This window comes from Zootoca vivipara, chromosome 9 (genome assembly GCF_965207765.1).
Source record: "Zootoca vivipara chromosome 9, rZooViv2.hap1.1, whole genome shotgun sequence".
Classification (NCBI taxonomy): Eukaryota; Metazoa; Chordata; class Lepidosauria; order Squamata; family Lacertidae; genus Zootoca; species Zootoca vivipara.
This window is the reverse complement of record NC_142592.1, coordinates 39,791,403-39,817,238: the sequence shown is the minus strand read 5'-3', so window position 1 is coordinate 39,817,238 and position 25,836 is coordinate 39,791,403. Positions and strand designations below refer to the sequence as shown.

The 25,836-nt window shown below is 45.3% G+C and overlaps 1 protein-coding gene across 3 annotated transcripts in view; it reads right to left on the bottom strand.

The window, feature by feature from the left end:
* Positions 1-2,668: 2,668 nt before the first annotated feature.
* EMP1 (epithelial membrane protein 1) overlaps positions 2,669-25,836 on the bottom strand; it is a 30,011-nt gene continuing 6,843 nt past the window's right edge. For 2 of the 3 annotated variants that reach the window (XM_088652031.1, XM_035127543.3), the window contains exons 2-5: positions 13,728-13,849; positions 5,986-6,094; positions 5,723-5,863; positions 2,669-4,653 (exon numbers count right to left, since the gene is read on the bottom strand). In XM_088652031.1, coding sequence (XP_088508157.1) covers positions 4,493-4,653; positions 5,723-5,863; positions 5,986-6,094; positions 13,728-13,805 — 489 coding nt within the window. In that variant the 5' untranslated portion in view covers positions 13,806-13,849 and the 3' untranslated portion in view covers positions 2,669-4,492. The remainder of the gene's footprint in view (positions 4,654-5,722; positions 5,864-5,985; positions 6,095-13,727; positions 13,850-25,836) is intronic. The other variant, XM_035127544.3, reaches the window with a different exon arrangement.

Genomic DNA, 25,836 nt, shown 5'->3' with positions numbered 1-25,836 from the left:
AAACTCCTGTGCCTTGGAAACATGAGAACCTGCTGATTATAGAACTGTGTGAATTTATCGGCTAATTCTTGCACAAGCCTTTACAAAACAATGCTGGAGGCTATTTTGGCTTATAACACTAAGTGTTACCTTCATAATTATAGCCAATGTGATTTCTCCCTGTTGCCCAAAACAATAAATCCCATAACTTGGGTGTGGTCCACAAGCAGCAGTTTTCCATATTTGACTTTTGTTCTCCTCTTAATAGTCCAAAATTAAATTCATTTGAATTATTTAAGGGCACACTGGTTCCTTTGGGCCTTACAGGTAGCGTGGGATGCGGGTGGCGCTGTGGTCTAAGCCACTGAGCTTCTTGGGCTTTGTCAATCAGAAGGTTGGCGGTTTGAATCCCGCGATGGGGTGAGCTCCAGTTACTCTGCCCCAGCTCCTGCCAACCTAGCAGTTCAAAAGCACGTCGGTGCAAATAGATAAAAAGGTATGGCTGTGGCAGGAAGGTAAACAGCGTTTCCGTGCACTCTGGCTTCCATCACAGTATTCCGTTGTGCCAGAAGTGGTTTAGTTATGCTGGCCACATGACCCGGAAAGCTGTCTGTGGACAAATGCCAGCTCTCTCGGCCTGAAAGCGAGATGAGCACTACAACCCATAGTCGCCTTTGACTGGACTTAACCGTCCAGGGGGCCTTTACCTTTTTGACCTTACAGGCAGCGACAAACCTCCCAGAGTTTTGAATAGAAAACCAAGGAATGTTTAACACCTCCTTATCTTAACTGCTACATCAACATAATTGTAGGTATTGTGTAAATAAGAGTGAAACCTCTTATTTAACAACACAATACTTTGAAGCCATTAAGCTTGGGACTCATGAAATCTGGACCCTCAAAAAACCTGTGTGGGGAGACTAAAAGTGTAGCATTACAGACCCCAAATTTTGATCCACCAGTATCACGAGATGGGCTTTGATTAGTTTTGAACAACACAGTACATTGGCTTTGCTTTTGCTTTGGTTTTTAGCTTTTGGCATATTCTCACAATGTATTTTAAACTTCCCCTCACAGCCACAAGGACTAGAAGCCTGAAATTCTCCATGCTGCACAAAAGATCTGTGGTTTCTCCCCAATACCAGCACCATTGACCTGTGGTTTACAGTGTAGTTGCCTGCTCAGTCTCAAATTATTACAATCGACAGGCAGCTGAAATGGTGCGACTGGTACAATTTAACCTTGCAGGATGAGAACAAAGACACAACTGTCTAACACTGTCTTAACACTAAGGATCTTCCAGTACAGTGGTACCCCTGGTTACAAACTTAATTCGTTCCGGAGGTCCGTTCTTAACCTGAAACCGTTCTTAACCTGAGGTACCACTTTAGCTAATGGGGCCTCCTGCTGTCACCACCGCCGTGCGATTTCTGTTCTCATTCTGAGGTAAAGTTCTTAACCTGAGGTACTACTTCCAGGTCAGCAGAGTCTGTAACCCAAAGTGTTTGTAACCTGAGGTGTTTGTAACCCGAGGTACCGCTGTATTCTTTGTGATGCGGCACCAGCAGCTGTTGGCTGTGTGGGATAGGAAAGCAGCCAAATCCGGCAACCTTTGTGGAAGCAGAAAAGTGCCTTCTGCATCTGTAAGAGGCGCTTGGGATCCACCTTGCTGTCTCCAACAGTGTCTGTTCCCCGGGAAACTCATGAAGGGGCATAACTGAGAAAGCCATCCCCTGCTGTTTGCCCCTAGCATTTAGCAGTGTAAGGTATATTAGCTCTGGGCATGGAGGTTCCATTATCATGTAACTGTTGCTTGACTGTCCCCTATGAATCTGTGTGACCCCTCCCTTTTAGCCGGGCTCTTGGCTGCTCTCCAGGAAAGTGGTATAACTGCAAGAGATATAAAGGGTGAGGGATCTTTAGTAGGGAGCAGTAGAAAACAAAACAATACACTGGCATGACTTAGGTATGCTTGCTATAAGGTTCAGGAACTTGACTGGGAGCAGGCAGGCTGGGTCTGAGGACAGACACTGTGGGAAGGGTTAACCAGCCCTGCTGGTGTTCATGTGCCACCGAAAATTGGAGGCCAATCCCAGCTCTTATGTCACATGAAGCCTGGATAGCTCAGTTGTTTAGAGCATGGTGCTGATAACACCATGGTTCGATCCCCATATGGGACAGCTACATATTCCTGCATTTCAGGGGGTTGGACTAGATGATCCTCAGGCTCCCTTCCAGCTCTACAGTTCTATGATTCTATTACAGTGGTACCTTGGTTTAAGAACAGTCCTGTTTAAGAACGATTTGGTTTATGAACTTCACAAAACCAGAAGTAGTGTCTCAGTTTGAGAACTTTACCTCGGTCTAAGAACGGAATCTGAACAGTGGAAGGGCACTGGTGAAGGGAGGCCTCATTAGGGAAAGCGCGCCTCGGTTTAAGAACGGTTTCGGTTTAAGAACGGACTTCCGGAACAGATTAAGTTTGTAAACCAAGGTACCACTGTACTCTACATGTGGTTTAGCCCTTATATTCTGCTAGCTCCTGACATCAGTCCTCTGAATTACCCAGCCATGTGGTCGTGCCATCGCAGATAGCCAGCCAGCCCATATTTGAAATCAAACTTGATGCAGCCAGAGGAAAAGAACAACATTCATACATGGGAGAAAGAAATCAATTCCAGCAAGACTCTTTGTTTCTGATAACGGGAACTGGATTATTGTCATTTTTGTCTTTAATATATCCCTACAGTTAGGAATGGTTGTATCAAAATATTTACAAAGACCACACATGAAACAAACTTCAAGAAACAGCAAGTACAATAGAAGGATGTAGCCACCAAATTACAAAAGTTGTACATGGGGGGGGGGAGACTGTAACAAAAGAAAGAAGAAGAAAAATACTGTTGATACTAAACTTGCAGCCTTGAATTTGTCTCTCCCCGTTTCACGGGACTGGAGTGGAGCAAGGCAGTGAGAGCGACAGCCTCTTAACATTCATAGTTTCCACACATTATCCTAAGTGATCTAAATGGCAGGACCAAAAGGGTTGAAAACCCTGATGCAGACAGTCACGATGACATAATAATTCTTTCCATTTCCTGCTTGGCCTTCTGTTTGCAACATTTAATTAGCTGAACTGCTTCTCATGCCCTGGGAGATGTTATATGGGATGATGGCATGGGGGCGGGGGCGGGGAGCGAGGAATTAAAACCAACACAACAGAGTGAAGGCCCTTCTCCGATTCCATTCAGCTACGCAGAATCCTGTGTCTGGAGCCCTGCTCTAAGTCATATGCAACATTTCTTGTGGGATATAAGGTCTGCTGCAGTGGGCATGGTTTACCGCAGAAAAGCAGCAAACAAATAAATGGGTGATAGTTAGTTTAAGGCCTTTCTAAGGTATACATTATACTGCCAAGGCAAGTCTGATATTATAAAACCCTATTCTAAAAAACAACCCCCAACCCTATCCTATGTGACAACCAAGAGAAAGTTGCCTATTGCCTATAGATGCAAAAAATAAAATAGAAATAAAAATCCAATTTGGTGCTTGGTCCCATGAGCCTAAGTTGAATGCCTCAAAAGATCTGACTGCAAGCAGACCTTTCAAACTTACTGCTTGTCGAATACACATATCACAGACCTAACCATTTGGTGGCAACACGGGGGCTCCATCTGATCTTCCTAATGCAGCTGCGTTAAATAGGTACACAGTGGGCTCTAATGGAAAGCCACACTCTAATGTCATTCATCAGAGCCCTAATAACTCTATTCCACATAATTAAGGTCCCTGCCTGCCTTCCTCTCCCCTGTCCCACCTTCTGTCACCCACATTCACCCTTCTTTTCATTCCCTGCTAGTTGTTTCCCTTCTGATCTCCTCAGCAGCAGCAAGTCTATTCCAGGGGGAATGAGACAGTGATGGAAGTGTCTTTTTTAAAAAGTGGCTTGCAGTGGTTTTAATGCTGGAATTTGGCTTTATGTCAGTCAAGGCATGCCTACGCTGTGTGTCATTTGCTTGTCAAGAAAAGGCAGGCAGGGTTCTGCACCAGCGTCCCTGACATTCTCAGCCCTCGTCCCAGCACTACACCTTCCAGACTGAGTGGGAATGTTCTCCCCAATGGAAATCACTGGGAAGCATATCATAGCTGCTAAAATTTAAGGAAGAAAGCTGCACCTTGTACCTTTTCCAGATTTTCTGAAGTGAGGCAGAACGTCAAGGTCCTTTAAGATGGGATGCACATGTAAGTTTCTGAGAAAAGAGATAGGATCTGGCCATTTGGTTCTTCAAGCCCATTCCTGGTGTCAGGATCCGTGACAGTGGAAAGTCTATTGCTCAATATCTCTCTCTCTCTCCCTCTCTCCCTGATTTATTTCTGTGATTGGGCACGTTAGGTGAGCAGTGTATGGATTCATGTCTTTGGGCAAACAGTTCTCATAGCAAAGCAACTTTGCATCCCTCCCACAAGCCCCCCATATTTCCAATCCGCCCTCCCAGTTTCTCCCCTGCTCCCCTCATTTCTTTCTGAGCACAAGATACAGAATCCCAATGATGAAACTGAAGCAGAAGCAGATCCAGGCAAGTATGAAGGAGTAGCCGTGGTGGTCTAGACTGCTTACGAAGTATTGTGGAAATCGGGCCGTGTAGATGGAGACGGAGATCAAAATGAACAGCCCTGTGGAGGGAAAGAAAGAATAAACCTTTGGTCCTTCCAAATGATCTCAAGGGACTCCATTTCAACATGAATCCTGAATAGTGCCCCCTGCCCCATGATTATCTCAGAAATTTACTTGGAGAAGCACGTACAGGAGGCACCTATCTACCAGGCACACAGCCAGTAAGGGAGCGCAGGTTCTGAGTTTTCATTTAATACAAAAATAAGTCTCTAGCCTTCCTAGAAAGAAAGTTACGAGGCAAAATGTGCATGTACCCTTCTAACTGATTTCTGTGAAATGAGCCAGAATGACTGCTCCTGCCTTGCAATACTTTTAGCTAAGTAGTAAAGTAGGTGCTGTGATTGATGTGTGAGTTCTTTAGTCAGCAGGAGATAGGAATACCTGAGGTTTTCCTTTCCCCTTTTATTTCACTTTTCCTACTTCTGAATAATTTTCCAGTCCTTAAAATCTTTGTAGTTTGCACTTCCTTTCCCCCCAGCAAAACAGGATGCACTGTTGCGGGTTAATCTAAGATCAGGTACTGTACTCCCTAGAAGTTCTTTCCTGGAAATACCAGCACACAGTAAGTGTGGGTGGATATTAAGTTGTTCCCTGTGGCATGGCATTGCAAAAAGTGAAAACTTTGCAAAGAGGCTTGGACATGAACTGACCTTGCCTACTCTTGACCCCCACGTAACTGCCTGACTTTGGCTGGACCCTGACCAGACTGTTGACCTTGGCTTTATCTGACCCTGTCTGCTGCTCTTCAGTGTGCCGACTTGCTGGCACCCTAACAGGCAGGAGCAGGGACCTAGCAATGGGTGCGCACCCCGTCGCAGGGATTCGAGCTGCCGACCTTCTGACTGGCAAGCCCTAGGCTCTGTGGTTCAGACCACAGCGCCACCCAGGTCCCATGTTTGGACCCTGTACCCCCAGGCAAAAGAGGACACAGATCAGGTCAGAATTTCCAAAGAACAAATTCCTCAAGCTTCCCTAATTGTAACCAACCTGAGCCCATGGGGAATAATTCACAATTCCTGTGAGAGCATAGCAAAACAAAGCAGCACATTCTGCATGTGCCTCACTTACAGCAAACCAGCATAATGGCTCCCGTCATGTAGAAGCGCTTTCCCTTTTCCATCGTGAAGAGCTGCACCACAAACATGACCAGGGAGACAAAGGAGAAGATGATGGCGAGGATCATGAAGGCTTGCACTGCCTTGAGTGCATCTAGTGACACACGGAAGAGAGAGAGAAAAAGGTGTGAGCCTGAAGTCACAATCCTTGTCAAAATACATGACAGTTGTTTCAGACAGTACACATTACTCAGATGAAAGTAAATGAATCCTTACTGAGGTCGTCTTCTTCAAAACGAAGATCCTGGCAACGCCCGTCAATACACTGCAGCCACAGGCCTGATGAGTTTGTTTTGCCATTATTTATCTGACCTGCCATCCAGACCTAAAAGCAAAACAGAAAATATGTGAATGTTTTTTTATTGCCTCCCTTCAAGAAAAGCAGCTTGCCAGGCGAAATCTAGAAAGGAAAACATCGGGGAGTTCAGCAATGCCTTTCTAGAAGTGTCACCATTCACAAGGTATTGTGATTTATATTATTATTATATCCAAAAATGGTTGCCTCTTTTTTTTCTTTTTGGCACCAAAAAGATTTCTGAGTTATACTGCCAGAAATCTGACATCAGTGTACAACATGGAAAATGTGCATACATGTATGAATTTTTGCTCATTCAAATTGCAAACTTGGAGGTGTTTGTGACGGGGGCATCGTTCACTCAAATTCAGAGCTGTACCCAGGCTCCCTTGCATGCTTAGCATACTGAGCCAGTGGAGAGGTGCAATTTTTGCACTCCCCCTTGCACCTGTGCCCTTGGCGAGCGCCAAACTAGCCAACCGCTAGGTACATCCTGCTCAAATACTGATGTGAAGTTAACCACACACAAAAATATCACAAAAGTAGAGTCAATAATATGAGCAGAATAGAATTTTTTTGAATATAGTAGGAAACACGCCGTAAAATAATAATAAAAAGCAGAGTTCCATGGCTCAGAAATGATGGAGATGTAGCCAAAAACTTCGCTAGGAGGAAAAGTAAGATATGGCTTTCAGCTGATTGGGGTGAAATTCAAAAAGGCTTGGGAAATATTGTTGGACTCCAACTCCCATCATCAGTCGAAACCAAAAGAGCCAATGATCATGAAAGATGGGAGATGAAACACAGCAACATCTGTAGATGAGCCACAGATTAGCGCCCCACCCCCTACCCCAGGAATGATTACTTAGAAGTTCTGAGATCATTTGGCACATCTCATGAACAGTCCTCCAAATGAATCATCTGTATGATGCTGGTTTGGACAGAAGTTTTTATTATTTGTGATGGATTATTATTGTTCTGCGATGAATTTTTTATTGAAAGCCCCTTGGGATAATTTAATAGAAAAGCAGTATATAAATATTTTAAATAAATGCATAAATAATAAAGAAGTATCTGGGAATCATGCCGCAGCATGAGGGTTATGATCTGAATCCATGAGATGCGCCATTCCGTAATCTGTTGGCGGATGTGTGTGATTTTGAAAAGGTGATGGGTGGGTGACCTTTTTCAGAGGCTGTTGCTTAAGTGCTCCTTGCAACTTGCTCTTGTCCGTGGTGGCTGTTGGGGAGCTCTTGCAACTAGCAAGCTGAAAATCGATCCTTTTGTTCTGTTTATCTTTGAATGGCAGTCTTCAGCTTTTTCAGACCCACTTGAGTCTGAAACAGATCTACTTGGAAGCCAAACATACATTTAGGCACTGGCAGATGAAGGGGTTTGCGGTGGGTGCAGCCCACCTTGGGTGTCATCCCTGAAGGGGAGTGACATCACCACGCCCCTGGATGCTCGCCCTGCCCCCACAGGCGGCTAGCCCCACCCCAAGGTGCACGCTAGCTCCGCCTCTGCATTTGGGGACCTAGTTCTTCATTTATTTATTTTACCATATATTTATATGGTGGTGATAATGGCAGTGCTGTGATTCACCAATGTCTCAGATCATGTCTAGAGATGGGCATATAACTCTTGGAATCACTCTAGGTGTGCTGCATGGTTCAATGGATGTGGGCCCCCATTGGATCACACTTCTGACAAGGCCCTTAAACAGTCCTTGTAGCTGGTTACCCATGATGTATATAAGGGTATCCAGGCATACTTCCTATGCTCAGTGCCCTGCTGAAAGGGCAAGAAGCTGCTTCTGAAAAGGTAATCATTTTCTGGGAGTGACTATAATCTTCCCAAGCCTCTCTCTGGGCAGTACACAGAGCACAGATGTCTGTTCCCTCGGATCTCCGCTGAGACAGGAATTGTGCCAAACTCTGGAACAAGAGAGTGCTGAGAAAACTTGCTGCGGTTTCCTGATCTCTTTGGCTTCAGGAGGCCTTTCCTGTTGTTGTTCAATGTTTCCCGATGGCTTGGTGTTTTTTTTCCAAAATACTGTAAATAAATGGCAGCCCATTCTCAGACAGGACTATCCAGCAGGGGTCATCATAAACTAAAGCAAAGGAACAGCTCTAGGTTAGCAGAATGTAGAAGGGCCTTTGCATTCTCATGACAAGTCAGTGGTACCAGCTACTCCAAGTTTATTCTGAAATCAGCCCCAGCAAATCCAGTGGGGTTTACTTTGTAGTTAGCAGGCTTACTAATTTGGGACTGGGTGTAAGTCATTTAAACCACCAGTCTTCTCTAGACTGTGTTCAACTGAGTCATCCTGGAGACATGGAAGGGTTTCTTACGCATTTCTGGTTTTGTTTTTATCTCAGATAAGCTTTTCAAATCCTTCACCAAAATTCCTAAAATGACACATGCTTCCTTCATTCCCAAGGATTGCTTAGCCATGCTGATAAAACATTGCAAAGGAAATTAGAGGGCAGGATTTATACCCCATGATTGCTTATTTTGCGAAGACTGTGCTTATCATTCTATTTGTTACTGACATTTGTCTAATTCAGATCATGAGTTGTCTCTTAGTCCACAAGCTACTTTGGGTCATGTTCAAATAGGTATCTAAAGTGTCTGACGTAGACCGACCACAGTGGAGATTACTATACTTTGGAGCTAATTTTCCAACAATACACTATCAACAGTATCGTAACTTGACTGAAGTAATCACAATTGTCTGCAATGGCAATAGAAATGATACTGGGAATTTCGCCCCCCAAGGAAAAACCTATTTGATGATGCACATCTTGACCAATGGTGCAGGGTGGACATCACACTGCATATAGGTCTTAGTTTGTCCATTCATTTTATCACTTCTTTTGATCTGTGCAGCAAGTTGATGAAGATGAAGTGTTTTGGTACTAAAACTGGTCCAAAAACGCAGGTCTTGGTCTTCGACTGTAAGGGCCTGTTCACATACCCAGCAGGGATGGTGGCAGCAGTGGACCCTCCAAGTTTCCCTATTTTCCAGGGAGGTCCCTGATTTAGAGAAGCCGTCCTGGTTTCTGATTTCATCCCAGAATGTCCCGCTTTTCCTTAGGATGTCCCTGAGCCGTCTGAGGGCAATCCTGTATAAGGAAGTGTTGTTGAGGTTTTTTTTTAACATTTAATGTTTTATTATGTTTTTATATATGTTGGAAGCTGGCCAGAGTGGCTGGGGCAACCCAGGAAGATTGGTGGAGTATAAATAGTAAAATTATCTTTATGGGATGGGTTGTCCCTATTTTCATCAGAGAAATGTTGGAGGGTATGGAATAGAAGGCAAAACTTTGACTTCCAGCCCATGCTGATTTGTCTAAGCATCTACCACCACACACATGTTGAAGATGCTGCCACTCAGATAGACATGAGAGAATCATAGAATCATAGAGTTGGAAGAGACCACAAGGGCCATCCAGTCCAACCCCCTGCCAAGCAGTTTGTTCTTGTTCTGTTTCATTTTCTTATGCATCCCCCCCATAAGTCTGTTCTGTCTAATTTGTGCATTAATCTTTTTGGGGTTTTTTTTTAAAAAAGGAAATCTGCACGAACAAATTCCATTTAAATGTATTTCCTTCAAACATGCATTTAAAAACATATTTTGATTGGGGAACAGGTTTGAGCCAAGATAAACAACTTGGGTAGCATGAAAGCCAATGAATATCTATGTTTCTGTCCATACATTCGGTTCAGAAGATACTGATTGTATTGGAATTTGCAAAAATCAAATTCCTTAAGAGTCCATCTGCCTAACTACAAATGTGACTTTGGGGTGTGCATCCTAAAAGTCAAAAGTGCTTATGTGGCAGCTGAAAAGGCAAGGAAGGTGAGAGTGTTTTAGTTCAGCAATTGAAGGGAAGAGGATGCAGTTGTTTTATTAAAGCCCAGGCACTTAAACCAGTTTCTCCAGACGAACAGCTAAGCAGCCTTAAACATTAGCTGGTAAAGCAATGATGCTGATAAGTTAGAAAGAACATCAGAGAGTGTATAGGAATATCTAAGCAGTTCCAACTTTAGCTATGCAAGTAATAATTTCTCGACTAGAAACACAATAAATCATCTTGTTCCCAGCAGGTTGAAGCCAAGGGCAGCCTTGGCTCCCCCTCTCCCTTTCCCTATTTATGTCACCTGGTGCCCCCCAAATGCTTTGCTGGCCAGGGCTGATTGAAGTTGTAGCCCCAAACATCTGGAGGGCACCAGGTTGGGAAAGGCTGGTCTAGACCTCATGGACAGATGAACAAATCAGTGGGTCTGGATGGCACCCGCCCAAGAGTTCTGCTAAAATCAGCCTCCATTCCTGGGAAAAGGAAAATGGCCCACTTAATGCCAAATTTTAAAAAAGAGACAAATTATCCGCATTTAATGTCACTTCAGCCTGTGGCAAATTTAGATTGATCTGGGGAGGACTTGTAGACTGAAAGACCTCCCTTTGGGGCAGGAGGTAGGGCACAGCTTTGAACAAGATGCTTTGTCTACGATGCCGCACGTGAAACTCTCCATTCTCCATGTGTCATTGTGGGTTTTTGCAAAAAGGAACGATTGCTTGCTTTCCTGAAATGCTCGGCCTTTCATGTTGCATTTGCTTATTATAGCTCACACTTCGGAGTGTCTAAGGAAATCTGAGTCAACCAAACCTTTGACTGTTAGCATCTTTAAAGCACCGGATACCTGCATATATGCAGGTAATAGACTTGCAAATATCTTTTACAATCTCTTCTACTGGATTTGCGGATGATTCTCATTCATGGCACAACATCGTCTTTGATCTGAAAGCATCAGTTGCTGGATACAGCTAGCAGGAGCACACACGTTGCCATAAACCATTCCCTACCCATTCGTTTTAATCATCACACAGATCAACAGGATTTAGTGCAACAAGCCAAACATATATTATTGATATTCTATTAATCATCTATTACTTTGTGTATGTCTTGGATGTTGTTGTTGTTGTTGTTGTTTAGTCGTTTAGTCGTGTCCGACTCTTCGTGACCCCATGGACCATAGCACGCCAGGCACTCCTGTCTTCCACTGCCTCCCGCAGTTTGGTCAAACTCATGTTGGTAGCTTCGAGAACACTGTCCAACCATCTTGTCCTCTGACGTCCCCTTCTCCTAGTGCCCTCAATCTTTCCCAAGATTGGATGTAGGCAGGACTAATAAATAATGAACTGAACCATCTAAAATGCTTCAGCCCAATCTGTTAAATAGCATGCCTTTTGTTTGTTTTTTTTGAAAGGGTTTGTTCTGTATTAACATTTGACGTGGATTTAGCTGTTCTACTTTGAGAGTTTGGTGAAGACAAGAGTAGCCCTCTTCAGCTGCTATACTCCTTATTCTGGAATCTGCACTGTATGTGAGCACAGCCTTATGATGCAGGTTCTCCCCTTAGCATCAGCCCATGCAACTCAAATGTTTGGAAGGAAAGAGTCCGCAGGCTCCTCACATTCTAGATCCTTGAGCAATTGGGCTTACGAATCTCATGGAAGTCTACATCTGCAAAGGTTCCCTCTCTTGCTTCCTCTGTAAAGGTCAATGCCAGGGGGAAGGGGGACATGTGTTCTCCATAACGGTAAGCTTAATGCCTGAAGAGAGCATGCATAGATATGCTGCCCCCCTGCCCTGCCAAGAGGTATCCATGTTCCCCATATCTACTTGTGTCCACTAGGGGGCAGTACCATAATGAAACAGTCATTCGAAGCAGAGAACAAATATTGGTTACAGCTGGCTGCTTGCTTGGGAGTGAAACTAACTAACCACGAGCTCAGGTTCAAACTTTAACTCTTAGTAGTGTGGCAGCTCCAGGAGCAAGGGAAGAGCTGAGCCTTGCTTCATTTACTGTGCAACAGCCCGCTTCCATGGTAAGTCAGTATGATCTAGCACTGCATATGAGGAAAGCCACCGAGTAAATGCTATAGGGGAATGTCCAAAATCTGCTCAGTGTCAAACCAAATCAACATTCAGGGCCTGAGAATTTTTGGACACCCACAAAATGCATCTGGGTTTGTCTGCACCCACATTCATATGATAGAAATCACAAATGTTGACACACATTTCAGCATATATCTATCTATCTAAGGTGGATTGAATTTTAATAGATAGATTTTGTTTGTTTTTGTTTTTTCTACTTGTTTTATATTTTATTAATTTGTTTTATTGATTTTTAATTCTTATTATTTTAAATAAAAAAACGCAAACTGTTTCCTTTTATGCTGCCTCTCTCGATATGCAGTTGAGAAATCAGAGCGTCCCTGTAATTTTGTTGAGAATGGGTTATAGCATTCTGGTCTGGGCAGGTGGGGATCAGCCTAGATTTCTATTACAAATCAATCACAGCGTTGAATAATACCCTCTAACTTCCTCTTGTACGTGGCTTTGCCCAAACACTTCATGAGAATATTTTCTAATTCCAGAAACAGACGAGTATGGAAATACTGTATAATTATATAGCAGACTGTCTGGCAGGTGGGATGGTAAAACACCTCAAAGCGATTATGTGCTAATTCCACTCACTCAACTGGTTTTTGAGTGGGGTGCGCCCGGGTGTTTCTCACTTCAGGACAGGAGAGTGCAAACACCACCATTTCATGCCTTTAGGCAGCCTTGAATTGCTGGTTTGTTTCAGTTGACAAATAGATAATGTCCCTCCATTTCTCAGGGTGTGACTTGTTGCAATAGGTTTCAAGGGCCAGTTATGCAAATGGAGGCACCTTAAGCCATATAAAATTCAAGGAAATTTTCCGACATTTTTTTCTGGAGGTGATTTGCCTTCCAGAGCTATATCAGCACAAAAGCCTATTGTTAGCCTCACTGAATTAGCCCTTATCATAGTTTGTTGACTTGGATGGAACCAAGGAGACAGAGGGATGTGGGTGGCCCTGTGGTGTACACCACTGACCCTTGGCCTTGCCGATCAGAAGGTCGGCGGTTCAAATCCCTGCGATGGGGTCAGCTCCCATTGTTCGGCCCCAGCTCCTGCCAACCTAGCAGTTCGAAAGCATGTCAAAGTACAAGTAGATAAATAGGTACCACTCCAGTGGGAAGGTAAACGGCGTTTCCGTGCACTGCTCTAGTTTTGCCAGAAGCGGCTTAGTCATGCTGACCACATGACCCGGAAAAACTGTCTGCGGACAAACATCGGCTCCCTCGGCCAGTAAAGCGAGATGAGCGCCACAACCCCAAAGTCGTTCGCAAATGGACTTAACAGCCAGGGGTCCTTTACCTTTACTCTTTTTAAGGCGATAAAAGCATAGAATCTTGGAGTCGGAGCAGCCTCTAAGAATAATCTTGTCCAACCCCCTGCAATGCAGGAATATGCAGCTGTTCCTAACGGGGATCGAACCTGCAACCCTTTAGTGAAAGAAGGGCCTTGCCTACCCCACCTGCTATGGTTCTGTTGTCAAACAGCATCCGCTGTTAGGAAGATTCTCCTAATGTTTAGCTGAAATCTGCTTCTGCCCCATAGATTCCAGGCCTATCCTCTGGAGTGTGCCTGCAAAGAATGGCCAGCACCTTCAGCATGAGAGTCTTTGGTGCTTTTATCCCCTTATTCTGTGTCAAACTGGAGATCAAAAGGCCGTGTCCATGTTACCCAAGGAACGGCCATTGGGGAAGTCTTGCTTGCTACTTACATTGGCAATGGTGGAGACAAAGAGCATGATGACTGTGGCAATGTGGACCACAAAAATACCAGCCAGTAGTACCAACATCTTGGCTCCTCACGGCAAGGGTCTCTCCGACGCAGAGAAGTCTACTAGGGAGAAAACAGACAGACGGCAGCATATGAAACCTGGTGCTGAATCAAAAGAACATTGTTTTAAACAAATCACTATGTATCTTCAAGAAATGAAAGGCACTTGTCTTAAACCCATGGCAGTGACAAAATCATCCCCTTGGTTCTGCAAATGCGAGCAAATCCTCTGTTTAATTACCCTGAAATGCTATTGAGGCACTGTAAGTACTGCAACTCGTTTTTCAGGATATTAAAAGCTGGTTTGTGGAGAAACGAGGGATGTGTAGAAAATTAAATTGAATACGTTTACAACTTCAAAGAAAGTTTATAGGTATGGTTTTTAAAAGAAAGGCTACACTTTTGAAATTACATGTTACCCCACCCTCCTTCTAAGGAGCTCAGGGTAGCTACGCGGTGTTCTCCCCCCATTTTATTCTCACCACAAGATCCTGCTCCACCATGATCTCCTGATACTTCATATCTCAGCTTTGTGCTCCAAGCAAAAGGGTAAATGTCAGAGTCAAGAAGGGAATTTTGCTTGCCACATCCCTCAAAACATCCTTAAGCACATCACGTGTCTAGCTGTTACATGGAGATGCCAAGATTGGATCTCCCAACATAATTTTCTTATTCTCAAAGCACACAAGAGAAGGGGCAGTTTGGATCAGGGGTTATCCTGGCCCTAACACAATCTCATCATCACCCAGCATCACTACTTGCGATCAGCCATGGAGAGGAAAATATACAGGCACCCATATTGTGCCTGCTTGTTTTCCCTTCTACAACCAATTAATCCAAGGGAGCAACCTTTCCCTGTATTACATCAGGATATGCAGTTTTGGGCCTCCCATGTTTCATGCAGTTTGCTCTACAATTTGGCTCAGGCCTGGCTCTAGGTAAGGTCCCTGTGGCGCGGGGCGCCGGGCCGTCAAGGGGGCGCTCGTGGCGAAGCCGTGTGGAAGCCGTGCTGCGTGCTGCGAGAGCGGGGGCGCCGGAGTGATCTCCGTGCCTCAGCGCCAGGGCGCCCGACCTGCTTGAGACGGCCCTGATTTGGCTATGTGTTGTTTATTTGTTGGTTTCAGATTTGTGTCTTGCCTTTCCCACCAAATGGTGCTCCAGACAGCTCACAGAAACAAGATGCACTTCAAAATACATGATAACAAATGAAAAACATTCATAAAAGGTAGGTAAAGCACATCAATTAAAGCAAAACTGATATAAAAACAAGTTCTATTGCAACATATTTACAATGGCCATAAATACCTATGAGTTCAAAGGCCCGAATGAATAAAAACATTTTTTGCCTGCTGACAGAAGGTCATCAGAGAAGGAATGATACGGGCCTCGCTTGGCATGACATCACAGAACCTGGGAGCAGTAACCAATAAGGTCCTCTCTTGAACTGCTCCTGAACATATTTCAGATGTTGGTGGGACAGAGAGAAAGACCTCTTCTGTAAATCTTAAAACCTGATCAGGCTTATATGGGAGAAAATTGCATTCCAAGTAACTCGATCCTAAGTCCTATGGATAGCTTTATTGGTCATAGCTCACACTCAGAATCATTATGGGAATCACATGCGAGTCATCACATGCCAACTCTGGTCAATAGTCTGGCCATATCTCTGCAAAAGTCTCCTCGCCACTGCTGAATCTGGACATCTAGGACCAAATCTAGCCAAGCACCCAAATGGCAAAGCTGAGACTTCAGGGGGAGGTTGAGCTGGGCTGCTGAATGTCTCTAAATACTGTACCAGTTCCAACAGGTGATGTGGGATTCAGTAGATTGTGGTATAACAAGGGACTGGATATGTCCGATAGTGGGCCTGCTAAACAGTTTCTTGAAAAACCTAAGACCATACAATCTTCTGGTATCTCAGTCCTCTGTCTGTAAAATGGAAATAATTAGAGTTTGCTATTCTGTTGCTATGCTGTGTGTAAAAGGATATCTGTCAGTCAGAGGCTGCAGTGACATGCAGCAAGGGCATGGGATTTCTCCTGTGCATCATTGAGTATAGCAGGAACCTTGCAAGAGCACAGTCATGCTGTGCCACTTTCCTGGAGGATTTCAGTAAAATGGACTCTGATAATGGCAGCAGCAGTGAGTCATAGGAAACACAGACATTGTCATGATCTGACATCGAGAGATGTGTGGGCGTGTTGGGTTGGGGGTTTTCTTCCTAATGAACCAGCTGATTCATTGACAAGTCTCGTGCCTTCACCTGGTAACAACATCCATTTTTGACTGCTAGCTTTTCTTGAACTGTATAACCAAGTGCCTGTTTATACAGTAAGTGTGTTTTTAGACACCAAGTCCAATTCTCCCTCTTGCAGTTGGTACAGTCCAGGAGAAGCATAGCCACTTGAATCTGTTGCTTGCACAAGCTGGCCCTAAGTTGCCAGGGTTGTGGCTGGCATCCCCACCAGCTGTGTGCTAGAAGGTTTTCAGGCCACACGCAATGGCATTTAGGAAAGCTTGTTGTTGGGAGGGAGGGATCAATGAGATTACTGTAGTGGTTCCTGCAGAAGAACAAGTCATGCTTTGAAACATGGGGCCCACCCAATCCTTTCTAATACAGTGACCTTGCATCAGTACATTTCTGAAGAAAGCCACCATTTATTTGCAATTAAGTTGATTCATTTTCCCATTCTTTCCTGTCTGTGCAACAAGCTCTGATTAACCAAGGGATTTCTCAGTGGGGCCGGCTATTTTTGTTTGGGGAAAAAACCTTTAATGTCTTCTTAGTCACTCATCGTTGCTGAGAAATAGAAGCAGCTGCTGAGCTTTTCATGAGAAATCATTGATAGCCCTTTGTCAGAATTCCTTTTTACTAAAGGATCCCTGCTTTGGCTCTCCTTGTGCCACTTATACCTGAGCTAATTCTTTAGCCCTAAATATTCCCTCCACCTCACCCCAAAGAAGTAGGTCATACTGCTTTCTGAATAGCTGTTCACCCGCATCACTCAAATGGGCAACACTGATGTAGGACATCCCATCAACAGCCAGAGGGTTGCCATATTAATTCCTATTATGTACAGGGCCCTTGGGTACCCTTTGTGGGATCACTGCCACTGGAGCTCAGGCCACACAGTATCAGGAGCAATTTCTGCATGCATTGCATTAGTGTCCTAAGAACATCGGACTAGCCCAGCTGAATCAGCCCAGAGGTCTATTTAGCCAACCATTCATTCTGTTGACACAGTGGCTAACCGGATTCCTAACAGAAGCCCCAGACAGACATGCTCAGTCTAAGAAAAGGCTATCAATATCTTCTATTTCATTGGAACCTGCTTGCCCACTCCAGATGTGAAGATCTCTCAGCACCTCAGGGTATATTGTCCAAGTGCCACCACTAGGACAATGGTGGTGATGCTCCCACACCAGGTCCCTTCACAACCTGTTAGTGAGTCTTCAAACAGAATTGCTATAAAGGCAGCTTCCTTCTGCAAATCACTCGGTGATCTGACAGTAGATGCTGATCTGCCCATGCCCACCTCCTGGTCTAACGCATTGGTGAAATCCAAGCAGTGCAATCTGATGCATTTCTACTCTGAAGGAAGCAGGCCCATGATTCCTATGTGACTTACTCCTTGGTAAGTGTGTATAAGACTGCAGCCTACGTCAGTGCAGAATTCTCCGTGTTTATTGGATTCATCCAGGGGCATGGTCCAGCAGCCAGTTATCAGGAAGAAATACAGTGGGAGATTAGAAAGGGGGGAGTGGAGACAATATAATAGCACAGCTTCCCTGTAATGATGCATTCCATGGACGTCTTAACCACAGGGCTCTGCAGAGTCACATGTGTTACTCATTTATTCTACCTTCCCCTCTCCCTCCTCTCCATCTAATTGCAGTCTTGTGTGCGAGAGAGACAGCAGCTTTTTAAAATTATTGGGTCGTTCTTGGAACAAAATGGTACTGTTTCCCTCCATTTTTACCGGGCCTGTCAAACTTTACTAGCTCCTTACCACTTATCCCGCACCAGGATCAACAAATAGCCAGTACAAATGCTCAGAATTAGCCAAATTAGTTGCACACAGGTCCGGGCAGGGAGGCATTTCTTCGCCTTTCGATTCTGTCTCAAAGCATTTCTTCCATGATCACAAGGAAGGTCCTGCTGAATCTGAATCCAGCATTCTGTGCCTCAGAGTGGACAGCCAGATTCCTACAGGAAGCCTTGGGAAGCCTTCCAGTAAGACAGAAGCTCAGCAGCACTCCCCTGCTTGTGATTCTCAGCAATTGGTATTCAAAGATACTGCTTCTGACCCAGGAGCACACAGCCACCAGGATTAGCAGCCACTGGTAGCCTGATCCTCCATGCAATTGTCAACCCCCCTCTTAAAGCTGTCCAAGATGTAGCATTTCCTGTGTGCAGAAGCCTCGCCCTTTCCTGCTGCCACTTACCCCTCTAGGGCCTCATCCTTGCTTCTACTTTGCCTTTAGCTTTCCGCTTCACTTTTATTCTCTCTGCGAGGAAGCCTTCCAGACAAAAACCTCTGCATTCCATGGCAAGGCTTTGCAATAAGAGGTGGACTTGTGGTGACGGTGAGAGAATCTTTCTCCCCATAAAGTCTCACTACAGGGGCATCCTTGTATTATTAATCAGTCAGCCATAGCTAAGAGAGTCCCTCTGACCACACACAGAGCCCTTGGGTGCTTCCAGAGGGGTGTTTTTTCTATGGGATCAATGTGCCACGTGCATGTGTGCTTTTGGAAGCATCCACGCAACATTGTTGTCACCAGCATTTCCGCCTCATTTAACCCAGATTTACCTTTCGCATGAGGAATCAGAAAAGTTTTTAAAAAGCCATTTATTGCCAACGACTCTTTTGCAATATCTGAATGACCCGTTTACAGTATTATAAGCCCCCATAAGACTCCATGGGCAGCCCTCGTCTCAGGCAATTTCACAGTTTGCTGCTGTTGGACATCCAGCACCACTTCTTATCTAGAAAGTATAGAGATATTGCACATGCAAAGGTGGTTTCTTCTTGGCAAGAAAGTTCCTGATTTGCTTAATGGATGGATCTGCTGTTCTTCAACACCTACATTTAAATTATTCACACACACACCCCACAATTTGTGTTTGTTTGCTTATAGATGGTTGTTTCCTAATAAACAGCTTACCACACACACACCCCACCCAAGTGCTTCTTTTCTGTTTTTGCCTGGAAATTCAAGGGTTTTGATGTCTTGTCTGATTGCTGCTTTACCATGCTCAGGTAATCCTGATAGAGGATGAATCAGAGAAAGTGTAATGAGTTTTCTCCGAGTTGAAGGCTTCATCTGTCTGCTGCCTTCTAACAACTCTCAGCACCTTTAACAAACTACAGTTCCCAGGATTCTTTGGGAGAAGCCATCACTTTTTAAAGTGGTACGACACACACGTAAGCAGGACAATGCTAACTGAAAGACAGTTTTTTGGCATTTTGCTTGTGTTGGGATGGTGGGGGGGGGGGAAGAGAAGCCCTGGAAATGTCAGGACCAAATTTCAATCTAGTAAATGCTTGCTAAAGATCAACTGCACCTGCAGTTAGGTGGGAGGAAATATGCACACAAAGCGCCACACATGCCTGTGATGTTTTATTGTGGCCTCACCCTGCTGCAAGAAACAAACACTTTGCATGCCTCTGAGCAAAGAGTAACAAAAAAGTCACGCTGGCTCCAGCTGTTCTGTCAAGCGAGAAGATCAGCGTCTGTAGCTCCAGCCTGGAATGCTGAAAAGGTGAGGCCCTCCTGTCACAATATCACTTGGGACAATGAACTCATTCATGTTATGGATGTCAGTCTAGAAGATTGCAGTCAAGGGTCAGAGGAGAACGATTGCATTTAGATCCTCTATCAGATGAAGGACTGCCGAAGAGGAATGCAGATTTGTAGGGTGGTTGACCAAACTCACACCCTTAAACCTCACTCATGGGAAAGGTACAAAGCTGCCTTATACCAAGGCAGATTTTTTTTTTTGTCCATCTGGCCCAGTACTGCCCACTCTGACAGGCAGCAGCTCTCTGAGGTCTCATTCAGGACTCTTTTCTATCTTCTACCTCTATTGTCAGAGGCAGAATGACTTTGAACACCAGTTGCTGGAAATGGCCGGAGGAGAGACTGCTCTTGGGTTCAGGTCCTGTTTGCAGGCTCTTCCTATGAGCATTTGGTTGGCCACTGTGAGAACAGGATGCTGGGCTAGATGTACTTATAATCTCCTCAGTCAGAAATGTGGAGCCTGCGACTACAACTTCCACCATCAAGTCAGCAACTTCAAGAATAGCAGTAGAGAAATATAGGAGATGTAAGTACACGTTGGGTTAGAAAGACAGTCTAGGAAGTTTGGAGGTTCCTCTATCTACCATCTCTCCATGCGAATCTGATCACCCTTAATGCAAGCTGAGTTGCATTCCCACAACTTCCAACACCTGCAACTCCCATCTTTCCTGACCATTGACTATGCTGGCTGGGGCTGATGGAGACTGTAGTCCAACAAGATCTGTAGATCTCTGCCTTTTAACTAGAGATGCAAGGGACTGAGCCTGGGATTTTCTGCATGTGCTCCTTCTCCTCATACAGGATGTAGTTGCTGCTGCCACATCAATAGCGCTGTGGTGAAGGGAGATGACATGGGAGCGTGGAGGGACCTTCCTCAATTGTTTACTGGTTGGATCATCAACTACCCAGGGACAGGTGCAAGGGAGGGTGAGAGTGCAAGTGCAGCTGACGCGAGGGTTCAAAGCGGTGAAAAGGCTTTTGACAGTGTGTGATGAAGTATGCAAGGAACTTTGAGTGGGGTAGGGAAAAGCCAGGGGAAGTCTCGCAGAGCTATGAATGTTCTTGGACATTCCAAGGAGCCTTCATGGTGGAAGTTGCTTGGGTTGCACTGAATTCCTCTTAGACCAGGATTCTCAAATTGATTATACTGGGTCGTCCCAACTGAAGTGAATGACAATCAGCTCACCAGGTGGTTCGGATCCTTTTCCCCAGCTTGTGATGATACAAAGGGTGGGAGAGGACAAAGCCATGGTGGTGCAAAGCAAGTTTTAAAATCCCTTCGTCAGAGTCCCTAGTCGGGAAGCAAAGATGTTGCCCAAACAGAAGGTTTCCTCTGTTAGCCTGCTGCCTTTACAATCAATGCAAGTGGTGGAGTATGGAAGAATTTGTTGCATTGTGAGGGCGTGGAGCATGCTCAGGGATCTGGGGGTGGGGGCAGAGGGTGGGTGTGAGGGCACAGTTCTCCCAAACCTGGCAGAGCTCCTGTGCTGCAATGTGGTTTCTCAGTCGCCACTTTCCACAGCTCACCTGTATAGTAACCAGCCATCCAGTCTCCTTCCTCCATCTCAGGCAACAGGATACCCACCTCTCCCATAATACACACAGAAAGAGAGAAAGAAGCAGGAGTGAGGAGAGTGAAAAGGGGTGGGCAGAAGAAAAATGGGAGTGACAGAAAGAGATAGAAGAGAAAAAGATTGGCGGGAAGAGATGACCTTTCATCCTCATTTGCTTGCACAGTGGTTACAACTACCATAGTATTTATTCCAACATTTGTTCTGATTTGTTTGTGTGGCCATTATGACAAGGATCGTCCATCCTGATTTGCTTGCAGAGTGCTTATACATGCCTCTCCGTTACTCATTTCCTCCTTCCCACATTTTTCAGTGCATTTTTCCATCATCACTTTCCTGTCTGTTGTGACGGAGTGCTTGAATCCACTTTAACGATGCAAACCAACATTTCTAGAGTGTGATCAAATCCCTTCCATGAAAGAGGGACAGTTGGGAGGCTTCCCGAGACTAGGAGGGGGAGACCATCCATTGAGTGGATGCTTGTGGAGGGGTACAGAGAATAGAGAAAAGAAGGAGGGAGAGAGAAGGTCTGGTGGGGGTGGGGGTGGCTTAGGTCAAGGCCTCTAGGTGTCTGTAATGCACAACCTAGAAGGAGAATAGGGGCAAGAGATGTCCACATCCCAAAAGAAGCGTTTGGGAGTAGCCTTCCTCCTCTGGCAATGGGCTGCACACACACACCAAAATTTGGGAGATGCACTAGTTTGAAAGTTAGCTCCGATTCACAGGGTGAGTAATAGAGGTAATAGTGGCTTAAATCAAGGACTGGGACATTTTGAAATTAAAGTGATGAATCAAAAGCAAGAGGACAATACATGGTGAGATTTGTGGCATGCCAAGAACCGGGTGCCTCCCTCAATAAAGCATCTCATTCATCTCGCAATCAGCACAATTGCGTCGAGGGTTCTTGGGTCATTTAAGCTCACACTGCCAACCCTCCACTAACAGGAGGAAGGAAAGAGGTGTGTATCACTTCTGTCATTTTCTCGTCATGTCCTGGGGAAAGGGCATTGTGAGCAGGGGCTTCAGTAACTCAGCACACAAGCAGAGGAATTCTGACCTGCTTTTGCTGCTTTGTTCCAGGCGAAAGCAGGTTACCATTGCTGGTGTGAGAAATAAAGAGGGAGGGTTGTAGCCCAGAAGCAGAATACCTGCTTTGCATGCATAGAATCATAGAATTGTAGAGTTGGAAGGGACCCTGAGGCTCATCTAGTCCAACCTGCTGCAATGCAGGAATATGCAGATGTCCCAAACAGGGATCGAACCGGCAAGCTTGGCATTATCAGCACCATGATCTAACCAACTGAGCTAGTGCAGAAGGTCCCTAGTTCAAGCCCTGTCATCTCCAGGTCAAAGATGATGGGAAAGATGTCTATTCGCCTCAGGTACCCAAGAGCCACTTCTGCTCACAGAAGACCAGCCTTCCCCAACCTGGTGTGCTCTAGATACTTTGAACTACAACTCCCATGACTCTCAGTCAGCATGGGAATGGTGGGCAAATGAGCTAGCTGGACTGATGAGTCTGCCTCCTGCTAGAATGCAACTTCATGTGGCAGGAAGGCATAGTCCAAGGCTTCCCAAATGTGGGTCTCCAGCTGTTTTGGGGCTTCAACTCCCATCATCCCTTGCTACCAGGACCAGTGGTCAGGGATGATGGGAGTTGTAGTCCCAAAACAGCTAGAGACCCACGTCTGGGAAACCCTGGATAGTCACAGCTATCAAGCAGGAAGGAAATGAGTGTTATTGTTACCCTCAGTCAGAATGAGGATCTCATCACCCACTGACTCATTTGTTGGGGCTCAGTGATGGTCATTTGCAAACTGATGTGGAAATGTGAAGAATTGAATCTAAGGTTGGAAAACTGAGAAACAAAGGGAAGCCAACATTGCTCATCTCTATTCAGAATGCTGTGGAGTTTGAGGGTTCCCTGCGCCAGTCCCCACCCTCCACAGAGTGAGTCTTACGGTCTCACCCATCACAATTTCTTCCGCCACCTCTCCCCCCCCCTCTTTCCCTCACACATCCCTTGCCCCTCTGCTGCACTCTCCTCTGGGGCTGGGATCTCAGCAGCCCATGTAACCCACTGCTAATCTGAAAATAGTGCTGGCAGAAAGTGGGAAAGGAACTACATTGCATGATCACAGAGCTCCTCGCAGCTCTGTTTGACTAGGCTGTTGCCGAGATCTTCGTAAAGCTGCTGCTTGGAGCCATGAGGCTGCACCCCATTTAAAATGCATTTAAAAAAAAAAAAGCATGTTTGTGCTGCTGCTGCTGCTGGCTACATAAATCAAATAGTTCCAGTCCCATTACACTTGACCCTTCAAGCTGACCTGGCCAGTTGAGTCTTTCAACAAGACGATCCCCTGGGAGTGAGTCTGTTTGTACACCTTAAGGGCTTTTTGATTTCTGAATAGGCACTCTGTGTACACAACATGCAATAGCTTTGGGGGTGGGTGGGGGTGTACTAGCTGCCCTGGAGTATGCAAACACACAGGGCAAACAGGTGGAGGAACTTAGCCAAACCGAACTTAGCCAAACCGAACATGTGTCAGCTGGTTCTGGGGAGAGGTTTCCTCCAAGGGAAACCCCATAAAGCAACGCAACAACGTCCCAAGGGGCGGAGTGGAAATCCCCATTGGACAAGCCCTGCCTAACAGGACTGGGCCATGCTCTCTCTGAGCAGCAGGCTGGAGGAAGAGCTTTGCTTTCGCATGTGGCAGGAGGGGGAGAGTGGAAAACATGAGCTACGGCTCTTGCTTTCCCACCTCGGGGGCTGTGATTCATTTGGAGAGTGGGTGAATCTCCGCTGCGGAGGCAAGGGCTGGGAAGTAGCTTTGGCTGGGGGTGGTAGCCGGAGAGTACTAAGCCGTGTGTGTGAGAGGCTCTCGGCAGAAACTCCAAAGCTTTCTTGGCAGCAGGGCGGGGCAGAGGCAGCTGCCTGAGGCCTGGAAAGCAGCCAAGAGCAACCACTGGAGGAAGATACTGTATCGCTCGCTCTCCCCCCCTCCCTCCCTCCTTGCACCCGCCCTGCCATGGCTCCAGTTGTGCGGGGAAAGAGGGAAGGGCAACAGAAGCACAGAGCAGGCGGGGGGGAGGGGAGCAGCAATGAATGGATGCCACCCAGAGGTCTTTCCCCAGCCTAGACTAGACAACACACTTTAAAAGCATGAAGTGTCTCCCCCACACCAACACCTTTATGTGCCAGTTGCGTTTATGTGCCACTAACAAGGCATTAACAAAGGCTCTGTGTTGTAGGTTGGTTTTTTAAAATTATTATTATAATACTCAATTGTATGCTTAGTAAGCTTCAAGAGCTCTTGAAACCTTCACAATGCATTGACAGAGAAATTGTGACATGTGTTTGTGTTGTGACACAGGGACCGGATGATGTGAAGGGCAATGGGCCCCTACAGACTGGACTAGGCCAAATGTTCAGGATAGGGCTGCACCTCATAGATGCTGCGCTTGAGCCCACACTTTGCAAGGAAGCATGAGAGGCCTATGCGCCTTTTGTGACATATCCATACATCCCTTCATGACTCTCTGAAAAAGGCAGGTTTAAGCACCTGCATCCCGGAAAATGAAGCCCTTCCTAGGTTTGACTGATCTGGTTGGATCTCATTGATTTGGGGTTCTGGCAAGAAAAAAAGAAAGGGAAATGAGGAAAAAAGTTGCAGAATGTCTGTCTCTAGATCAGGTGGGCACTGACTGTGGGTTGCTTCAGCCAACAAGTCAAAACGTATCTCTTTGCCTGAGCTTTCCCCCACTGTTAAAAACCAGTCCATGGCATTTCTGGCATCTATAATTGATAGCAATGCTGCTTAATTGGCAGCGGCTTTTTAAAATTGTAATTGCATTATATATTGATGTTTTTCATTGTTCTGCAAACTGCCCAGGAATTTCGTTAAAATGAAAGCTGTTCTGCGAATCATAGGACTGTAGAATCATAGACGGGGCAGAGATCAATTCATTGAATGGTAGCATTGGAAGGGACCACGAGGGTCATCTAGTCCAACCCGCTACAATGCAGGAATCTTTCGTCCAATGTGGGACTCGAACCCACGACCCTGAGATTAAGAGTCTCACGCTCTACTGACTGAGCTATCCTTGGTGGCATGAATTAGAATTGTAAGAAGGAAAAAACATGGTGGGTTCAAGTCATAATTGAGAAGTGCAGTCAATCTCTGGTAGTTCTAGGAAGGCTCATGGGAAACAGATTATGTGGCTTTTGGCTACTGGCCTGATTGACACATGCAAATACAGGCAAACACTCCACCTCTGACTTGACCAGGGCAGAGCAGAGCAACAAAAACATGTATGTTTTCATAACAGGTTTGATTCATTTTTCTCAGGCAAATCAGGAAAAGATTCATGGGGGGAAAGTCATAACATATGAGCAGATTTCCAAAGAGTGCAATAAACTATTCTGATTCATCAAAACTGCCACCTGACTTCTGCTTAGGGTTGCCAATTTCTAAACCAGACTCCTGCAGTTTTACCTTTCAGATAGCCTTGCAAAGCTACTAGTCCTCAAAAACAGTTACTAGTCTGTCATTTTTTAAAATGTATACCAATTTATGTCTGACACAGTCAACAGCCTGAAATAAAAATAAAGCTGTCTAATAATAATAATAATAATAATAATAATAATAATAATAATATCCTGCATTGAAATTA